Source organism: Pinus tabuliformis, chromosome 8, assembly GCF_031772625.1.
Source record: "Pinus tabuliformis cultivar Carrire ecotype Pingquan chromosome 8, CPIR1, whole genome shotgun sequence".
Taxonomy (NCBI): domain Eukaryota; kingdom Viridiplantae; phylum Streptophyta; class Pinopsida; order Pinales; family Pinaceae; genus Pinus; species Pinus tabuliformis.
In genome coordinates this window covers 1,927,808,184-1,927,831,008 of record NC_142294.1, presented here as the reverse complement: position 1 = coordinate 1,927,831,008, position 22,825 = coordinate 1,927,808,184, and the positions used below count along the sequence as shown (strand labels likewise).

Below are 22,825 nucleotides of genomic sequence, written 5' to 3'. Positions count from 1 at the left end.
GAGAGACGAATAGACTACACAGAGATTGGAATCTAGAAAGGGCTCGTAGACTGCAATTCTCTGGCAAAGCCTGCATCCATGGCAGAAATGTTTATGAATCAGTCATCCGCACAGTCATAGTATGCAATGATACCATGTCAGGCGCAGCTACCATGTTAGAAACGTTTATGAATCAAACAGAGAGCTGAACAGTCAGACAGTGGGGCAGCTAATTTTATGAAGAACCTGCTCAGCTATATGGAGAGCAAACAGGGAGTTACAAGGGACACAAAGGCTAAAAGGAGTTGGCTCTGATACCATGTCAGGCCAGGCAGTAACTCCACAAAACAAACAACTGATTCATATTTTATTCCATAGGTAGGTCATTGTTATATACAATAGGAGTGATTGTTCAGTTCATCTCCCGATGACTGTTCACATTCCTAATTTATTTATTTACACAAAATTCCCCCAATCATGAAGATTAGGTGTCAACAGATACCAAATAAAAAAATTAATGAAAATAAAAACTTAAATTATGAGAGATAGAAACATGGCGGAAAAGGCCTGTAGCCTCAATGTATATTGTATATGCAAATAATGAGAATGATACAATATAAATACATCAAGATTATGTCTCAAGATAGTTCGTTTATCTTGGACACACAATCACTTTGGTTGAGTGAATATCTCAACCACACACTAATCTAGGAGCCTAACTAGGTGGAGATAACCTCTCAACCAACTAGACCTAAACAAACTCCCAAGTTTGAGGAGTTGTCTCATTCGAGAATAGACAAGTAGGCATTATTCAAAGTTTAATAATTTATTGTTTTGGACTTATTGATTGTTTTATGAGAGTGTGAGGCTAACATATTCCACCTTAAGTGAGTATTACAAATTCCCATAAACCTTACAGATTAGGTTTCCAACACAAGAAGATTGACTTAAACGAATTAAACAAGTGTATCTAAGCAAGGTAACAAATCTAATCATGGTGGTCTAATAACAAAGAATCACAATACATACCAAGATCCTGAACAAAACTCCAATCACTTACTACTACCATCATCTACCTTCCATTTCTTCTTCTGCAACAATATGTTTAGGTTTCCAACACACAACAAGATTTTCATAAATGAATTAAACAAGCGCATCTAAGCAAGGTAAGAATTATAATCATGGTGGTCTAATAACAAAGAATCACACCTCCTAATACCTACCAAAATCCTGAACAAATTCACAATCAACTTTGAACACTTAGTCACCACTACTACCATCATCCACCTTCCATATGTTCTCCTACTACAATATGTTGTAATGTTGCCTCCACTTACCTAACCCTAGATATAACCCTACAGCGGAAGCATAAAAAATATCACCCCAACTTCCTTAGTAGCCAACCAACAATCGTCGTCACACATCTTGGGGAGCATGACTAATACAACCCTCCCAAAACTCCAAGTTTTGGAGTATACATAGTGAGAAAAACCTCCACCCTTCCTAATAGAACTTGATTCAACACCCTACATCAAACCATATTATGCAACCATTGTTCTTAGTTAAAAAACCACTCTAGACAAGTGCCATTTTTCAAAACAATACTTACCCACAAATCATAGAAGTGTTTGAAATTACAAACTAATAAATTTATAGTGTACATTATCTTTATGATTTCTACAACATCTAGGTTACCTAGCAATACAATCATTTGGCCATTACATAGCTTGTGAACATGTAGGTTAGCTCACTAATAACTCATATATATATATATATAATGCATTAAAGTACAAATAAGAAACATTTTCATTTATACTGTCCTTCGGAGCTATTACACATTTGCAACATAATTTTGAACTAGTATCCCATATCAAAATTCCATATTTTAATTTACACACCTAAATATATCACATAACTATCTTCAAATAAGAAACATATGTTTATTTATACCGTCCTTCACATCTATTACACATTTGCAACATAATTTTGAACTAGTATCCCATATCAAAATTCCATATTTTAATTTACACACCTAAATATATCACATAACTATCTTCAAATAAGAAACATATGTTTATTTATACCGTCCTTCACATCTATTACACATTTGCAACATAATTTTGAACTAGTATCCCATATCAAAATTCCATATTTTAATTTCCACGCCCAAATATATCACATAACTATCTTCATCATTAACATATAATGATAAAACCACATCTCACAACGCATAAATAGGTCCATATGTCCATATATCAAATGTCTCATTAGTTTGATTGATCTAAATAAAGACTAAGCATATAAAAGATTAGGGTGCATCATAATATAGTTCTATCTTCCTACTACCAAATGTAGGGCATTACATAAACCCACCATTCAAGAAACTTCCTCCCAAAGTCATGGTCATTTACAATATATAAAGAAAATCATGACACGGTGTCTTTGTCTTCTCTGATAACATGATGGAAGACCCTAGACTATACTAGTCTTCTTGGACCTTCACTTGATCAAAAGATGTTGGGGACATCTATCTAGTATACATACTAGCTTGGTTTGGACTAAATTCTCATTGACCACCTAGAAATTACTCCTTTTATCTCATGGGATGTTTGTAATACGTACTAGAACAAAACTAAAATAGACACCATATATATCTTACATAGGTTGGTGGCATGTGAACGAATAAAAAACTAATCAGATCTCATCAATGATTTCAAATATTCTAATTGATCCACAAAAAAATTAGATGCCCTTACCATTTTTTGTTACAATCTTCTATATTATGATTAGTAGGTGGAATTTGTCCTTTGCATTCACATTTATTTTGATTATGAGAACATCAACATAAACTTTTGTTGATGGGAGTTGAGGGAGTGGAGGGTTGCGCAGAACCCTAGCTGCCTTGGCCCTCAAGTTTGTGCCTCCTTTTCACGCGAGATGCCAAGACTTATCTTGGGTTGGATGTTGTTGTTTTGACTGTTGGTATCTACATGCATCGTTTTGGGCCATCATTGCGGATTCCGTGCGGCCTACTACCTCCCCCTGTTCTCTTTTATTGCCAATGGTGTCTTTGCTTGGGTTTTCATTTGGTTTTTATTGTCGCCAACTCCTACCGCCGTCGCATTTTTCCCTTTCTACTATGTCGGTTCGTTGCATACCAGGTTGCCTCTCTTGTCTTCCACCACTACCGCCTACGTTCGGGCTCGTTGTGGTGTGTTCTAAGCACTGTGGAATGGGTATTTCTGTTGGCGTCTGGTTGGGGGTGACAACCCTTTCTCTTCTGGGTTCAACCCTTGTTTTATCTTGATCCCCTTTGGGGTTTAATGCATGTGGGCCTATGGGCTTTGTTATTTGGGTTTGTCCATCTAGATGTTTCAACCCTAGTGTATGATATTTTGTGAACCTCTGGAAGTTGGGGCACTGTTCTTGGAGCTTTGTGTTCAATTTCTTGTAGGCCTTCTGGCTAAATTCTAAATGTGTCTTATACAGCATTTACAAAATGTAATTTTGTTTTCAGTAATAAAATTACCAATTTTTTTTTTAGAAAAAAACATAAACTTTTGTTGATGCCTAACTTTATTTAGCCTCTTTCCAATTTGAACCACATATATTACAATATATTATAGACATTATCATTACATCTCATGGATTACTCTTTCTCCAACCAGTAGTTAAAGGTGGAGACGGATAGTGGCACAAGGCTATTTCATGCCCAGCAACGAAAATTATGAAAAACCATGTCATAGTCTATCCTCACAAAGCAAAAGGCATGCCTTTAGTTGATTTACTAATCACAATTATAATTGATCCACATCACCTGTAAAGTATTAGGTCATTTTTCAAAGTCGAAGGATATAGTGTCCCGTCAAAATTTAAATAATATCATAGCTATGACCCATGTGATTGAATATTATAGACATGGTCTCTATTTTTTAAGTCCGATTACTCAATCATTTTGTAGAACTTTGCACACTTTAAAATAAACAATTTTATCACAGTTTAAAGTTTGGGTGAACATGGAATTATGCCTAAGATAGAACTGCTAAAATCCTGCGCTTAGGTCTAGTTTGGCAAGTTTTAAAGGTGGTTGTACTTGAGTCGAAAGTTTACAGACATGAGTTCAACTTATTTTTATTCGTTTGTTTTTCGCTTTATTAAAGCACTTTTCTTTCTTCTTTCTTCTTTCTTTTCCTTTTATATTTTCCTCTCAGTAAAAATGTTGGCCAAGGGGTTTGAATTCGCAGAATATGGTATATTTTTAAATCATCCAGTCAACTCAGTGAAAGTCTATTCCAAATTAAAGAATTGACAAATCTGGTAAATATGTCCAGGCCTACAAGATGGATTAGATATTCGACACTAAAATACTGATTTACGAAATACTCGATGAAAAAAAAGTCCCTTGCTGTACCGATTATTTTAACCAATCTCCAATCATGGACAGGAAAAAAAACCAACCATAACCAGCTGTGCAACAAAATTTAGTCCCGAACATCATTTTAAGAGTGAGTATTGAAAACAACGGATAGAATATTAGCTAATATGAAAAGCATATTTCCGGGAGCCCATGGGAGCAGCTCAATTCATCATCATTGTGTTATGAAGTACGATGTAAATCATGAAATTCAATATTCAAATCCCTGTGGGTGAAGCCACCGAGAAAAAAATAAAAATAAAAATCAAAGAAAACACACGGGGCAGCTCAATTAGCCATCACATGTTATGAAGTATTATGTAAATTGTGTGTTATGAAGTATTATGTAAATTGTGAATTTCAAGGTTAAAATCCACGGTGGATATTTACCCTCACAAAGAAGAAAAAATATATTTCCAAGCAAATAAGATGCTAGTTTATAGTATATACAACAAAAGCTCAAGAAGATCACTCTTGACCTTAATATAGATAACAGCCTCAATTACTGAAATACAACACTCATTTAACTCAAATGAAATAAGCAATGTTACATAAGTGTATAAGGAAGACAATGGCGAGAATAAAATCATGCTACGTAGCTCAAACAATAAGAATGTTTGGCGGTCAAGTCCTACCAAATAATTTTTACATTGTTCCTTCTTATTGAATTTGAAATATAACGCTTGAAAATTGTATACTAATCTGAAACTTCCGGAATTTTAACGTAAGCTGTTAACCTAACTCTGGTGGAGTAGCTGTAAAAAATCCAAAGAGATCAGGTCTCCACAATTTCTCAAATCATTCTGGGACTGTTGAATCCTTTAACAGTTTTGAATTTTGGATGAGAACAGCTTTTGGTTCAGATTTTGAAGGACAGCAGATCCATTGTCATTACCCATCTCATCTGAAATAACCCCATTCAGCAAGGTCACCTCTATCCCCCGTAAAGTAGAAAATTATGTTTAAAAAAAAAAATGCTAAACAGTAAATAAGACCCCTGTGCAATCAGTTAGTTAATTCAGTAATAGATTTTATAAAGAAAAAGAAGTGAAAAATTCCCACACAATTCATGTCATTTGGCATCTCCCTTGTCCCACAAACAAAACGATGGTCTACCTTAACTTTGGCGTCTCACTAGGTTGTGATCTTAAATTAGAATATTATTATTTTATTAATTACTCATAAACGTTGAAGCAAGAAGTCAACCATCGACTGCACATGAGAAAATTGGAAAATGGAAGAAAACCTAAAAACTAAAACAAAGTAAACAAGATTGAAAATCCAGAAAATGAAACAAAGTAGATAAGATGAAGAACGTTAAAAACGAATGCAGGAAAAGAGGATACAGGTACTAAGTCTCATTTAGAAAAATGTGCATTGATGTACGACTTGTAATTTGGATCCTAGCATGATATCTTTTAAGATTAACAAAAATGAAAGAGGTAATAAACTTTTAAGACAGTGTCTAGGGCATAGGAATACTTGGTACAACAAATAGAGAATTTTTTCTTCATAGAACTACAGGTAACTCAAACTGAGAACCACAAACTTGGGAATAAGATAATAATGATATCACCTGTTCAAAATTACATATACTAAGAATAAACATTTGGAAAGAATTGCTGGAGGTAATAACCATCTTTAGAACTAAGGACTTAGATGAATAATAAATGCTCACTAATAAACTGATGTAATAATGGGGCATTTAACGTACTCCTCTCATATCCTAATATGAAATGAGACAGTATTATCAAATGAATGTATCAATCCACTCTTTCTCATTTATGTGTATTCCTGACCACATGTTTTTGTAAAATCTCAGATGATATTATGGTCACATTGAGGAGAAGCAAGGAAGCGGGTGAAGGTGCCAAGGAACTTCTGTGACCAAAGAAGGCAACGAGGGACTGTAATCACACACCCATTTGGATAAATGAGACATTTAAAACATAGAAATATAGGGCTCAATAATTTGTGTATTAAACTCTGGTGTGTTGTTCTTTGTGACAATTACCAAAAAAAGAAATGGTGATGTCTGTTGAAGAATGTAACTAATGTTGGTCTTCATAATTTTATTTGAGCCATGATATAGTGTATTTGTCAAAAGAAAAAGGAAAAGAAATTTTATTTATTTTCTAGGTCATCACCTCCATTGAAGGCTTCTAGGTTTTGTCTTCAGTCAAAAGAGTCTATGTCACATTTATTAGACCCTTCTTGGGCTTTTGTATCATGAAAAGAAATGTTTATTTAAGTCAAAACAGTCATTTTACCCCTCCTCACCAAGTCGGCCTTGTCCTAGAGAAGTCGGCCCAATTAGAGGGAATTCGACCATGTGGAAACAGTAATAGAGACATTTCCACTCATTTGGAACACACACTCAACAAGTTCGATTTACAAGAGAGAGTACGAAAAAGAAGAGCGAATTGCAAGAAAGAAGACCTAATTCAAGGAAGAAGCAAAATCGAAGCTTGGAGCATCTCTCTCTCTCACACGTGCGAGTTTTCTAGGGTTTTTAGGCAAGTTGCAGGGGCCGAATTCTAGTTTGAAGAAGTATTTAAGGAGTTGACACTTGGAGGATTTGGCAGAGTTTGTCTACTTGAAGAAAGGGTTGGCTTGGTGACTGGAGGAGCTCTGTCTAGGTCAAAAGGGTTTTGGATTGTCTCATCTTGATTTGAATCTACTAGAGGAAGAGTTTGATTGGGTTTTCCCCTTCATAGGGGTTTTTCCCTGGCTGAGTGCCTACATCTTGTGTCCCTTGTTTTTGTGATCTTCATGCACTTTTGATTTGGTAATTGCTTGATGAAAGATAACATAATAAAGAAGTAAAAGAAGCCAACACACATCACAAATAATTATCAAGAAAGAGGAATCAAAACCCTAATTACTACAAGCATTGATTTCTCAACATGGTATCAGAGCTAAGGTGAAGGAAGGACTATTTGAAGACCACTTTGTTAGCTATCATTTGAAGGAAGGAAGGCAATCTTAAAAGAAAGATCACTCTCTCAATGGTAAGCTATTTGAAGATGGGACTCAACCTCTTGAAAATTGTAGGAAGATTGGGTATAAGGGTCATCTACAATCTAACTAGAAAAGGCAAGGGTGAAGGATTATTGGTTGCACTTACAATTAATTTTTGCAATTGCGGTCAAATTCCACCTTGGACAGCTCCGATGACCGAGATGATGATTGCAATAGATTCCTTTTTTCGAGAGGACCAAAATCGACACAAAAATCACCTTATTTGGACAAGCGAAAGTTGATTTTTTAATTTATTTATTCACTCATGTATATTGGGTTAGGTCTACGCTAAGTACATATTAAATTGGATAGGTCGGCCTCAACCCCAAGTGGACCCTCATGAAAGCCTATAAATAGAAGAGACCTCAAGCTCATTTGGACACATTGATCAAGCCATCTTCTCTTCTCTTATTGTTTTGGTTCGCACAGGGCTGTCGAAGGAAAGTTCACGCAAGGGTCCGAAATCTCAAGGATGAAGCTCACTCTGATCTAGGGTTTTCTGATCCCTACACGTTGGCATAGAACTGGGCCTTTTAGTCCCTGGACGTTGGCACACAGTGGTCAATTAAGTGTCCAGAGAGCCCTAGCCGCTGGCACAGAAGCCTATGGGAGCGTCCAGGGTTTCAAAGGGAGATTTGGAGGTGTCGTCTTGAAGAATCTAGGGCAAAGTAGTGTAGTGTGATTCTTCGTTACTTGATAACAATTTGTGGAGTCTATTTACCTTTCTTGTTAGCGTATTCTTCTTCTTCTTCTTCTTCTTATTAGTGCATATGTGTGTACTTCATCAAACTGCTACCAAAACATAAAAAACAAGAACACAAGATATTGGCTCTCTACCAGGGCCAAAACCTCTATACTCTTGACAGGAAAACCCTTTAGTGAATTTCTCTTATTGAAGCTTTTATTGATCAATGCCAAACCCTAGACCACTGACACAGAGATCCTCCAAGCACAAGTCATGTCTTCACTCCTTTTTGCACCATATACCCCGACACTTCTTCCGGCACTTCGTCCTCCTACTTCCGGCGCTTCGATCTTCTTTCAACTTGTTAGTAACCTTGTTACACTTGCCCTAGAGAAGATACTTTAGATGAGACCCTTCTTCTTATGATGATTCCTTTCTTCTCTTCACCAATCAACTAATTTGGATGATTGTAATGTAGGGTTGTTATGACAGCAGAGGCAGCCTCCTTTTCCCTCGCATGTGTGACTGTAATGAGCCTTAGAACAGCCCTCTTACCTTCGCTTTTCCTCCATGATCCTTCGCTTGAGAGAGTGGTCTTGTAGGCTTGGATTGAGCCCTAAACAATGAGATATGGTGAGTTGTTAGTGATTGTTGTCATAACCGCAGGCAGCCTTCCTTAACTTCGCACATGTGGCTATAGCTGTCCCAGAAATGCTCCCCCTAATTTTGGTTCTATATACTTCTTCTACGTTGCCCTTAAATACCCTATAGACTTCCTTATCTTCGCTTGTCTCTTCGCTAATTTCAGAGCTTAAGAGAGTACGATATAGAGGAGTGGACAGCCTCTATATATAGCAATGTTTTAAAACTCTGACTCCGACTCGGAAATGGCTGAGGGTCGACTCCGACTCCGACTCGGTATCAACTCAGCCGATTTGATTTCAATGACTCGGTCATTGTAAAAAATACATTAAATATATTTTTTTTTATAAAAACATAATTTTAAAGATTTTCATTCATGTTTCCAAACACAAAGCTTTAGAATATAGAAAGAAGACAACATATGATCAAAGTAGGCTCATGAATATATCTATTATATCAAAATGGCACCCAGTGCACTATCCAGTATAAAGTTCATACTTAGCCACCAATGCCAAGATTATTGTCTGCCTCAGCCTAAAGACAATCACTAGACTACAACATCAATAATACCAATTCTCTACCCCTAATGAAGTCTCAAAACCCTTGATTTAATTCTGGTCAAGCTCCAGAACAATCAGAGGTAAATATGTATTTATTAGTCCATTGCCAAAACGTTTTCCTTTTTAAAAACATTCTATGGTTCAATGCATTTTTTCAGTTTCCTAATTCATGCCACTAAGATAACCATACTTCGGCCTTGTAAATTTCAAAACTTTCTCACAGTGATAGATTACTTTAGGGCTATAAATATGCAATAAACAGCAACCCAACCATTGATATGTAGGAGGCGGAGCAACTTTTGACAAATGTGCTTCAGGATTTTTGTCAAAGAGCCCAGCGAGCCGAGTTGTTACCAAGTCGACCGAGTCATTACCGAGTCGGCTGAATTATTACCGAGTCGACCGAGTCAATGCCTGGCTCGGTAACAACTCGACCATCCATTCTGTTTTGGACACCGAGCCGACCCGGCCAGGCATTGGCTCGGTCTGACTCGGCCGATTCGGAGTCGACTAGGTGGTTTTTTAAAACAATGATATATAGAGGTTTGTCCCTCCATTTAGGCTGACTTGTCAATTGTATTTAGGCCGACTTGTCAACTGATTATAGGCTGACATGAGCACTGCTTTTATGCTTCGGATTTCTTCTTTCAGGGATGTCGTAGCTTGGAGGATGCTTGTGACTTTGCTTGGAGGTATTCTCTTGACCATAATACATATACATACAAGGTATAACATGCCCTTAAGGTCTTCAACTTATTCTTTTGACTATTTGACTCACCTATAGCACTTTAAATAGTGCTAGACCTATTTCAATGAGCAAGAAACTCATTGACATATATTATAAAAATAATATTTATTTTCTTGAATAAATACAAATATCAAAAGTACATTTATGAAGACCGAACCTACTTACATTTCCTTCAACATGTTGGTCCCCGGACGCTCGCACAGAGTGGTCCTGAGAGCGTCCAGGTTGTCCCGGACGCACGCACAGTAACTAGAAGAGAGTGTCTAGGGGTTTGGAGCAGATCTCATGAGTTGGTCCCTGGACACATGCACAAAACGGTCTAGGGAGCGTCCACGCTACCATAGACATTGGCATACAATTCATAGAGAGCGTCCAGGATTGTTATATACGCTCGCACAACTCCTCCTCCCTGCGTCCAAGACTCAAGGATGAGATTTTAGTATTCCGAAGATTTCGCTCAGTGTTTAGCAGTGTTCAACACATTCACAGCAGTCTCCAGTAGTTGACTACAGTCAGTGACAGCACATTACAGCCATCAGAATGAGGGTTTTGAAAATAAGCATGATTAGATTTGTTTCATGGATATCATAGTCGTTTTGTTGCATAGATTAAGTTATGGATCATTGTACTCTCTTTTGCTGAATCATTTGATAACGATCTAACAAGAAGAAGATTTGCAAGGGTTTTCCCCATAGTGGGTTGTGCCTTGGTCTCGAACGAATCCTGGTGTCTATGTGTGTGCATGTTTTTATTCTATTGTTCCTTTATGTTCCGTTGCATTGATGATGATGTTGTTCTTTCTATATAATTGCATACGTTGATGAATAATGGTGTAGATCTTAATAATATAATGATGATATGGGGTGAACTCAATGTATTAATGAAGAAACGCAATCATCAAAGCAAAGAACATGTAGCCCTATGAAAAATTAACATGGTATTGGAGTTGGACTGAAGAAAAGCCATGGAGATCACCTTGATGATGACATCTTTGATGGAAGCAAGAAGTGGATGGTGGAGACCTAAAAGAATTCTAGGGTTTGAAGAAAACCCTAGGCAACTTGATTATTAGGGTTTGATGGATTCTATGAGGTTAGGGTTGGAGAGAAAACCCTGGTTTATGGAAACAATATGAGATATGGAACCTAGCTGGTCAATGTGAAGATGCTCAAGCACTTGACAAAGATTTGATGAAGCCCTAGATGGGATAATCCCTAGCAGACCTGGTTGGATAATTGAAGGCAACATTGGTATATGGACCATGGACATTGATGGCTCTTGAAGATTGGTTCAAGAGGGAGAGGATCACCTCTCATTGAAGATAAGTATTTCTTGACTTATGATGCCTCTTACTTTTGTTTAGACCTATGGATCTGATGATTATGTTTATTACTTATACTTCCTGCATATGTATTTGAGTATATGGATGTTTCTAACCTCCTTGATGAGATGTGATAAGTGGATCCCTCTTGAGGATCATTTGAGATGCAGGAAAGAAAAGCTAGATCTGGAAAGAGGTAAAGAGGTACTTGATGAAAAGATGACAAAGCACTACAAGATGCCTATGAGAAGTTGCACAGGTATTTGAATACCACAAGGTATGCATGGTATGTTATATTTCAACAATAATATTGATGCCTAGGTAAGCACTAAGGTATGATGAGAATGTCTCTTTCCTTGATGTAAAATAGTGCGAAACACGCATATAGATTTCAATGAAAATGAATTGAATTGATGAGCAAGCTGAAGCTCAATAATAATACAGAGATATTTACAGTAATAGAAACATCAAGTTTCTATTTAGGAAATGGAAACAATCAGTTTCATCTAAGAAACTGCTAAAAGAATAAAAATAGCAACAGCTAAAAGAATGAGCATTAAATACTAAATAGGATTATTCTAATACCCTCCCTTAATGCTCAATCTATTTACAACACCAATAGACCCTCTGAATTTTACAAACTTATCAAGGCCAAGAGGCTTGGTGAAGATGTCTGCAGGCTGCTCTGTTGTGGGAACATATTGCAACTGAACGGATCCGTCTTCAACAAGCTGGCGAATGTAGTGGCAATGAGTTTCCACATGCTTTGTTCGTTCATGAAAGACTGGATTCTTGGCAAGTTTGAGCACTCCCTGATTATCACAAAACAAGGAAGTAGGACCTGTCTGGGAAACATGCATATCTGCAAGCATACGTCGAAGCCAAACTGCCTCACAGGATGCCTTAACTGCTCCCCGATACTCTGCTTCTGTTGAGGAGAGAGCCACTGCCTGCTGCTTCTTACTAGTCCAGGTAACAGCACCGGATCCTAGACTAAACACATACCCAGCTGTAGATTTACGGTCATCAACCGAACCGGCCCAGTCAGAATCTGTGTAACCACTGAGTATAGGATTGGAACTTCAAGTGTATAGGAGTCCATAATCAGAAGTGCCACACACATATCGTAGCACACACTTTGCTGCTATCCAATGATCAGCTTTAAGAGCTGACATGAAGCGGGAAATGTAGCTCATTGCAAAACTGATGTCAAGTCTGGTGGCAGTAAGGTAGATGAGACTGCCCACTAATTGCCTGAATAAAGTTTCATCCACAAGGGGAGAGGATGACTGAGCTGAAAGTTTGAGCCCTGGTTCCATAGGAGTCGTGGCCGGTTTGCAATCCTGCATTCTGAACCTGTCCACAAGATTTTTGGCATACTTGGACTGAGAGAGAAAGATGTGGTTTTCAGTCTGCCAAACTTCAACCCCCAGACAGTAATGAAGAAGTCCCAAGTCTGTCATATCAAAGGTTCTGCATAAGTCTTGTTTGATCCCATTGATCAAATGTGCAGAGCTGCCAGTAATGATAAGGTCATCCACATAGACAACCACAAACAAGATATCATCACCAGTATGCTTGATATACAGGTTTGCATCAAATGGGCTCCGCTGAAAGCCATGATCTGTCAAGTACTGATCAATTTTCATGTACCAAGCCCGAGGAGCTTGTTTCAATCCACAAAGTGCTTTAGCTAATCTACACACTTTCTGTTCTTGACCAGCAACCTTGAAACCTGGAGGCTGCGTCATGTAGACTTCTTCTTGTAGGTCACCATTTAGGAAAGCACTCTTTACATCCATCTGATGAACTTTCCAATTGAACTGAGCTGCTAGGGCAAGGACAAGCCGTATGGTACTCATCTTGGCTGTAGGAGCAAAAGTCTCTTCATAGTCGATGCCTTCCTTCTGTGAGAACCCTCGAGCCACAAGACGAGATTTATACTTGTCTATGGTTCCGTCAGCTTTGTATTTCACTTTATACACCCATTTGCAGCTGATGGGATTTTTCCCTGCAGGAAGATCAGAAAGGGTCCATGTGTGATTCTTCTGAAGACTCTGGAATTCAGCTTCCATAGCCTGTTCCCACTCAGATGTACACTCAGCATCTGAATAGGTTTGAGGCTCAAAAATACCGTGTAGGTTAGCCATAAGAGCAAAATTGACTGTAGACTGTTGTTTGCTCTTATGTCTAGAAGTTCTACCTTCAAGGAGCTCATCATCCCGGAGATCACCAATGGTTTTAGCCCACCATTTAGGCCGAAGAGTAGAGGAACCAATATCAGGAGGAGGTGGAGAAGGCTCAAGAACAATAGGGGCAGCAAGAGGAGGGTTATTTTCTGGAGGAAGCTCAGATAGAGTATTATCAAACACTGATGCTGCATCATCCCTCCCATCAGGTGGACCGACCGGAAGAAGAACACTGTGAGGCTGATCTTCAGAACACTGCTCAGAAGGAGAAGACTGAAAGAATCCACTGTCTTCATCAAATACTACATCCCGACTGAAGCTAAGACGACCAGTGGCTATATCTATCAGCCTATAGGCCTTGTGATGATCACTTTACCCTGTCATCATGAGTTTCTGGCTTTTGTAATCCAGCTTAGAGCGCTTAGCAGCTGGAATCCAAACATATGCAACTGAGCCAAATACTTTGAGGTGACTGATCTTAGGCTTACGGCCAAACCAAACCTCTTTGGGAGTCTTCCCTTTAACAGCCTGAGTGGGTGATCGGTTAAGAAGATAAACAGCAGTAAATACTGCTTCAGCCCAGAATTTGTTCGGAACACTCCTGTGTTGTAACATGGAACGAGCCATTTCAACAACCGTGCGGTTGCGACGTTCGACAACATTGTTCTGCTGAGGAGTGTAGGGTGTAGTTAACTGGCGTTTGATGCCATGAGTATCACAGAAGTTGGAAAAAGCAGAAGAACAAAATCCCCCCCATTATCGGTCCTAAGAGTCATGATGTTACAGCCAGACTCTTTTTCAACTAAGGTTTTAAACTTCTGAAAGGTACTAAATGCATCAGATTTATATTTTAGAAAATACACCCACATCTTTCTACTGAAATCATCTACAATAAGCAAAAAATATTTGCAAGCAGTGATAGAAGATGTATTCATAGGACCACAAATATCAGCATGAATTAACTGGAGTACCTTAGATGCGCGCCAAGATTCTCCATCCTTGAATGAAGACCGATGTTGCTTTCCAGCTTGACAGGCGCCGCATACGCCCAACTGCTGAGTCTGAATATCAGGTAATCCTGACACAAGTCCCTCCCGAGAGAGCTGAGAGAGATACTGCATGTTTAGATGCCCATATCGCTGATGCCACAGAGTGCTGATGGGAGAGACACGCGCTGCTAGAGCCACTTCTGGAGAGTCACCGGTGTCAAGAAGCCTGTATAGACCATGATCCTCTAGGCCAACAGCAACTGTAAGACTAGTCTCCCTATCAATAATGGAGCACTTGTGCGCACTGAACACTACATCAAGCTGAGGAGAGTTCCTCATAATCTGACTGACAGACAACAGATTAATTTCCATACTAGGAACATAGTACACATTCAGGAAGATGAGTGTGCGCCCACCAGACTGGATCTGAACTGTACCTCTGCCAACCACTGTGTACTTTTCACCTCCGCCAAATACTACGGAATCACTGAAAAGTGAGAAGTCAATAAACCAGTCACGCCTGTGAGAGAAATGGCGTGATGCACCAGAGTCAATGTACCAGGCAGAAGACAGAACATGATCTGAAGACCTTTTAGCCATAAAGGCGTAAAAGGCAGAATCTGTCTGCTCAGAATGTTCTGCAACATTTGCTGTCTGATGGAGCTCTCTCTGTTTCTTCTGTTCAGAAGCAATCCTTTGTCGACAATCTTTCTTCATGTGGCCGAACTTGTGACAGTAATTACACTGCACATTTTTCTTCCTAGCAGGATCAAAAGGTTGAGAAGAACCTTTCTGCTGAAAGGACCGAGAGGACTGATATTTGGCAGCAAAAGCATTTTCTGAGGAGGTTGATGCTGCACCACTACCAAACTGTTGTTTCCAACGATCCTGCTGCATGAGTTTGGTGCATAACTCCGGAAACTTCAGATCAACATTAGTGGCGGTAATGTTGAGTGTTTCTATGAAGTGCTCATAAGATTTTGGTAGACTTTTCAAAGTGATGACTACCATATCTTCTTCCTCCATGGTGCGACCAATGGCTTCGAGCTGATCTCGAATGTCTTTAATCTTGTTGAGATGTTCTTGTAAAGACATATGTTCGTCCATCATGATGGAGAACAACTGATTTTTGAGAAAGAAAGCTCTGCTCTTCTCAGATGTCTCGTGCAGTTCTTTCAACTGTTGCCAGATCTCGGCAACTGTCTTGCCAGAAGGAATCTGCAGTAACTGATCATCAGCCATAGAGAGCTTGAGATGCATAACAGCCTCTCGATTTCGATCATCAAACTTATCTTGATCGGTACCAGCTGTACCGGGACGAAGCTCTTTGCCCAAAACGAGCTAATCAAGACGCTTGTATTCAAAAATGGTCAACATTCTTTGTTTCCAGATGTTATAATCGCTGCCATTAAAGCATTGATTTCCTTCTAACATCAGATTGGTGAGCGAGGCCATTTGTACGTTTCCCAAGACAATAAAGAAGTCTGGCACAAATTTCAATGTAGATGCCCGCTGATCCTGGTGCAATAAAATAAACAAAATAGAATTCGTTCTGCGAAGCAGGTTCAAGAAAATATATAGAGCTTACCCGGCAAAAGTCTCCACAGAGATAATTTATTTGAGGAAAAATGAGCTCTATATTTTTGGAACAGCAAAATTTTCGTGCGACTAACTTTCCAGTTAAATCGAAACTCAAACGTCTGATTTTGCAGCAGTTTTAGCTTAATCCACTCAGCCAAGAAACAAAAAAATTGACCAATACGTGGACAGAAATTGACCAATACGTGGACAGAAATGTGAACCCACGTCTTTGTCAGAGCAATCGAATGGTTGCAGATGCACGTGAGCCGCCGGTTGAAATCTCACTCACAGCAAAAAACTTTAGACAAAAAATAAACTTTCGACTTTCACGATGGTCGATTGACTTGCATACGCACACTATCTGTGAGCAGAGATACGGGGTCGAATCTGAAGAGTGATAATGGCGTGACCTTCTTAGCGGAAGAGAAAACAATACGCATACGCGTTCTCGGACAGAGCCACGCTGCACACTGTGATGTCGCGTCAATGGATGCTGCGAGAAGAAATGACAGAGGTATGCCGTCCGTCCAAGGGTTTTACAGTAAGGATTTACGCTGCTCTGTCACCATCAGGGCTTAACCTCTTCGTGGATACGACAACAGCTGGGATCCGCTCCGCTCCAAAGACGCTAGGGTATCAAATGAAGCTTGGTGAATGCACGTAGCAAGAAGTCCTGTAAAAAAAAATTTGACCGCACACACTGAATCGCTTAATGTAAACACGATCGATCGATTGCAGGCACCAGCTTCCACGAAATGACCACTCACGTTAAAAAATTCTCCACTGAATGAGCAATTTCGAAATGAGACACTAAATTTTTCATAAATTGAAAAATTATTTCGAAAAAAAAAAATCCCGAGCTCTGATACCATAAAACAGTGCGAAACACGCATATAGATTTCAATGAAAATGAATTGAATTGATGAGCACGCTGAAGCTCAATAATAATACAGAGATATTTACAGTAATAGAAACATCATTTAGGAAATGGAAACAATCAGTTTCATCTAAGAAACTGCTAAAAGAATAAAAATAGCAACAACTAAAAGAATGAGCATTAAATACTAAATAGGATTATTCTAATATGATGGCTCATACACACATATGAAAGTGACTTGGATCTATGTTTCCTATGATGAAATGATGCACATGGTGTTGAACATTTTGATCTTCTTGAATTCTATGAGGCTATCTAATATTGATACATTGATACACTTGATGATTAGCTAACATCCATCCGTTGGAGATCTTGATCCTATAAGAAAGGCTAGCACCTTGACTTTAGCAAATGATACTCTTGATACTTGTCATGATGGATTTCATATAGAAAGATAGCTCATTGACTCTTATACATGATACTACTAGTAATTCTTGTGATAAGCATGATGAAAGCATATGGAAAGAGAGATTGACACTCTTGTTGTTTTGATAAAGCTTTATTGAATGACCTTACCTGATCCTATTGATCATGATAAACATGATGTTAAAAGTATAACTATGAGATTGATATTCTAGATCTCTTACTACCTGTGGTCTTGTCTTGATGGCATACGGTTAAACTGAATGTCCTAACTCGATGAAGTATCTTGGTAAAAAGTGTTATTGTGTCCATAATCTTTGAGATATGATGTTACATCTATCTGTTGCTTTGAGTCTAATATTTGATGCAAGATTGATGTCATGATGTTGATAGCCATGATAGATAGATGTTTATGATCTAACAGATTTGTTGTTGCTTGACTCTAGTAGAGACAGGTTGATGACATAGATTCCTAGTCAGAGGGAGAATCTCTTCTCAAGATTCTTATTCTTATTACTATTTGCATTTTGTATTGTTGAAGTATGATTTATGTGCATCTGAAATTATTGCTCTGCAGCAAAGTCTCAGATCTAAAGCTTATACAAAAATTAGGGTTTATGCTCCAGACGCGGGCATTGAATTGGGAAATCGCGTCCCTGGACGCATGCATGCTAAGGCCCTGGTAGCATCCAGGCAGCTAAAGACACTCCCATACTAACCTGAAGGGAGCGTCCAGGGGTTTGACTACAGTTGACCATCATCTGAAGTTGTCTGAACTCTAAATCAAGATGTCTCTGACATATTCTGTCACTGTAATCTAATTTATGAAGTTGTTGGGTTAAATTGTTGATCACATAAAAATGAAGTATTGTGCATGAAATCGGATGGTCACCTGGAAGATGTCAGTGCCACAGATGTGTTGCAGATAACAAGATCTGGAAGCCAAAAAAGCTTGAATGTTTTCCATAACATGAACATGCAGATTGAACTTGGGTTTGCAGGTGACCGAGACATACATATAGATATCACTATGTTTGTGCTACAAGAGGTTGGCATGATTGAATGAACAATGTGTTGTCATGATGCTTGACAATAACTTTGAATTGATGAATGAGATATGCTTTGACTATAGATCTCTATACGATAGTGAATTTGGACTTGACCTGATGACTAATGATCTGATTTGATGATTGTTGGTTTGCCCTGATGTCTATGCTATGTGGGCATAATGACTTATCTGGGTATTCGGAAAAATTATTTTGTATTGGCCTCTTCATTCCTAGCACAATGGTTGAGGTACTGATAGTTGTGATTTAGCATGAAATTGGAACCTACGTGACTCATCCTTGGTGTATGCATTTGCACCTAGTGACAGAAATGACTTGTATTATGATTATGATAATGACTTGATAAAGTTCGGATCGTTAATGCATGGTAGATGACAACTTGTTGGCATGATAATAAATGACGTCACAACTTGATATGAGCTCTCCCTGTCTCATGGATGACAGAATTGATACTATGATGGACTAAACTTTGATGAGCTGACTCTACTGATGTGATGGTACAACATTGATTTATGCAAGGCATTATGCTTAGAGCATTGCATGAAGCAAGCTCCCCAATCCAGATATGTCTATATTTGACAGTTATCTGATGAAGTCAGGATGATGAGTTCCAAGGTATGGCTTTGATTTTGATTATGGTTTTGGTTTTATATCTTGATGGTCTACCCTTGACAAGTGATGAGCCTCTGATGATCTAAATCAGAGGGAGATAGCTTTTGAAGCTCGAAATGATGTATCATGGCATGATGAATCAATTTCTGGAATTTGGAAAAGAAATTCTATATTGCAAAGTTATTGAAAATGTTTTTGAGTAATGAAAATGAAAATCCTTGGATACTCCGATTTGAAGTTCAAAGATGTTGTTGAACTTGACATGGCATCTGACTGTTGATTGAAGCATTGATGTTCCGTTTTGAACATCCATCTGTATATATATATGATGTGCATAGAACCTGAATAAATTCATGAGTGAGTCGCTTCATTCACATAGAGTTGCCACCAAGCATCCTTTGAAATATCTGCATGAGATATTCTATTTTTGAGGCTGAGATATTTCTCCTATGATATGTGATTGCATGGATGTATTGTTGTTGATAGAGATTATTGTTAAGCACATTTGGATGTTGCTTTAGTATGAGATCTACCATGATATCTTGGATGAGAGGTCCATAGTACGATTGAGGATGAGTACGATGTTGCTAGCATGGCTAGTTGTGAGGTAGGATGAAGAAGCTCCTTGGAGAGTTGTCTGAGCATGATCTGGATATGACATGGATATATTATGATGACATTGAGTGAGATTCGATTGGCAGAAAATCCCATATTTATAGTTGGGACCGAGATACTCTCATATATTGAGACAGTGCAGTTGTTTGAAACAAGCTCAGGCTTGTGGTTGGCACCTCTTTGAGAGGGTGGATGATTATGGTATCCTTTTGTGATTTATATGATTATTTATTCTGACATGATATTTAATTTGATGTCCTGTATGAACAAGAAACAGCTACTATTGAGACAAGCTGATACTAGATTTGAGTATGATGAGAGCAGCGCTAATCAAGGATACAGGGCCAACTCTTCCTCCCAGTCTGAGCTCCCAGGGTGACGAATTGAGATGGAGGGCTCCTAAGGTTGAAGGAACCCTGGACAATAGGGCATGACCCCTATCTGTTACCCATATGGTTGAAGATGTTGCTCCCTTGTCTTCATAGGGTCGGAGAATGTTGCCCCCCTATCTGGTCTTTGTAGAGTATACCCCAGTTGGCATCATACCCACAAGCAGGGCTTGCCGAGAATATTGTTCCTCGTTTGGCCAACAAGTTGAGAGTGTACTTGGGGTGTACAACCCAAGTCGATTATGATACAGGTGTTCTACCACATGACTATTCAAGGTCATTGATGGGAATATCAGTGGGCAATAGGATGTGTTGAGATAACCCTATGTGATTCCAGGTTGAGATTGAGCTCCCTTATGAGATCCCAGGGTCGAGATGTGCTTCCCTATGTGTTTGGATATCATATTGCTCAATATGGGGTTGTAGATCTATAGCTCCCCAATGTGATTCTGAGTTGAGACGTGCTCCCCAATGTGGTTACAGGTTAAGATGTGCTCCTTGATGATATGCTCTTTGATGATGATTGATCATGATATTCCGGGTAGTAGCCCGCTGGCAGAGATTCCAAGTAGCAGCCTGATGGATGGAGGGTGGTAGCTTAAGCTCCCCTCCGGTAACAAATTCTTCTTCTTCTAGATTTTAGAATGTTCAGCATACGAGCAAGAACAATCAAGAGATAAACAAGAATAAGCAAGGGATAGATGGAGATATACACCGATGATTTGTGATGATGACATACTTGAGGTGGTCATGGCATGATGACTACATGATAGAGATGATCAACAATGATACGTAATGACACTTGAAGACACCAGAATAGCATATTGATCGATGGACAAATATTGGCAAGTGGAATTCTCTCTAGTTGAGAGGGAGTGTTAATTTTTTCAATTGTGGTCAAATTCCACCTTGGACAACTCAGATGACCGAGATGATGATTGCATTAGATTCCTCTTTTCGAGAGGACCAAAATCGACCTAAAGATCACCTTATTTGGACAAGCGAAAGTTGATTTTTGAATTTATTTATTCACTCATGTATATTGGGTTAGGTCAGCCCTAAGCACATGTTAAATTGGACAGGTCGGCCCTAATCACATGTTAAATTGGATAGGTCGGCCTCAACCCCGAGTGGACCCTCATGAAAGCCTATAAATAGAAGAGACCTCAAGCTCATTTGGATGCATTGATCAAATCTTCTCCTCTTATTGTCTTGGTTCGCACAAGTCTGTCGGAGGAAAGTTCGCGCAAGGGTCTGAAATCTCGGGGATGAAGCTTGCTCTGATCTAGCGTTTTTTAATCCCTGGACGCTGGCATAGAACTAGGCATTTTAGTCTTAGGACAATGGCACACAGTGGTCAAGACAGCGTCCAGAGAGCCCTAGACGTTGGCACAGAAACCTGTGGGAGCATCCAGGGTTTCAGAGGAAGATCTGGAGGTGTTGATCCCTAGACACTTGTAGAGAGTAGTCCTAAGAGCGTCCAAGTTGTCCCGGATGCACGCATAGTAACTGGAAGAGAGCGTCTGGGGGTTTGGAGCACATCTAGTGAGTTGGTCCCCAGACGCACACATAGAATGGTCTAGGGAGCGTCCAGGCTACCATAAACGCTGGCATATAGTTCACAAAGAGCGTCCAGGATTGTTATAGACACTCGCACAGCTCCTCCCTGCGTCCAGGACTCGAGGATGAGATTTCAATATTCCGAAGATTCCGCTCAGTGTTCAACAATGTTCAGCACATGACAGCGGTATCCAGTGTTTGACTACAGTCAGTGACAGCACATTACAGCCATCAGAATGAGGGTTTTGATTATAAGCATGATTAGATCTGTTTCATGGATATCATAGTTGTTTTGTTGCGTACATAAAGTTATGGATCGTTGTACTCTCTTTTGCTGAATCATTTGATGATGATCTAAGAAAAAGAATATTTGCAAGGGTTTTCCCCATAGTGGGTTTTGCCCTGGTCTCGAACCAATCCTAGTGTCTCTATGTGTGTGCATACTTTTCTTCTATTGTTCCTTTATGTTCCGTTGCATTGATGATGATGTTGTTCTTTCTATATAATTGCATATGTTGATGAATAATGGTGTAGATCTGAATAATGTAATGATGATATGGGGTGAACTTAATGTATTAATGAAGAAATGCAATTATCAAAGCAAAGAACATGCAGCCCTATGAAAAATTAACAAGGTACACTTGATGATGACAATGCTTTGGATTATTGATACTAGAGCCTCAAAACACATAACAAGAGAAAGTGGACACCTTCGTACTCTATCAAAAGGTTCATCATCACATTTAGTCGAGCTTGAGCTTGGAGACAACAACAGCCATGCATTCAAGGTCCATGGATCTACATCATTGGAGCTAGAAAGTGGAGGAAATCCACATCTCAACAACATCCTATATGTCCCAGGTTTGAAAAAGAATTGTCTTTCCATTTCTTGTTTAGAAGATAAAGGAGATAGGGTTGCTTTTGTAGATAGTAAAGTTTTGGTTTTGGGAAAGGATTCAAGTTTTGAAAAAGCAAGGGTTGTTGGGATTCGTGAAGGAAGATTATATAGAGTTATTACACCATCTCCTCAAGCCTCTGTTCACATGGAGATTAGTCCCATCGAGATTTGGCATAGAAGATATGGACATATTTGTTGGAGAACATGTAACTAGGTTCGGTCTTCATAAAAGAAATTTTGATATTTGTACTTATT

At 38.9% G+C, this 22,825-nt stretch overlaps 1 protein-coding gene across 2 annotated transcripts in view; it reads right to left on the bottom strand.

Annotated features, from left to right (window-relative positions):
• Nucleotides 1–4,895: 4,895 nt before the first annotated feature.
• LOC149244219 (spindle/kinetochore-associated protein) overlaps nt 4,896–22,825 on the bottom strand; it is a 234,109-nt gene continuing 216,179 nt past the window's right edge. For both annotated transcript variants that reach the window (XM_089374763.1, XM_089374762.1), the window contains one exon: nt 4,896–5,297. In XM_089374763.1, coding sequence (XP_089230889.1) covers nt 5,253–5,297 — 45 coding nt within the window. In that variant the 3' untranslated portion in view covers nt 4,896–5,252. The remainder of the gene's footprint in view (nt 5,298–22,825) is intronic.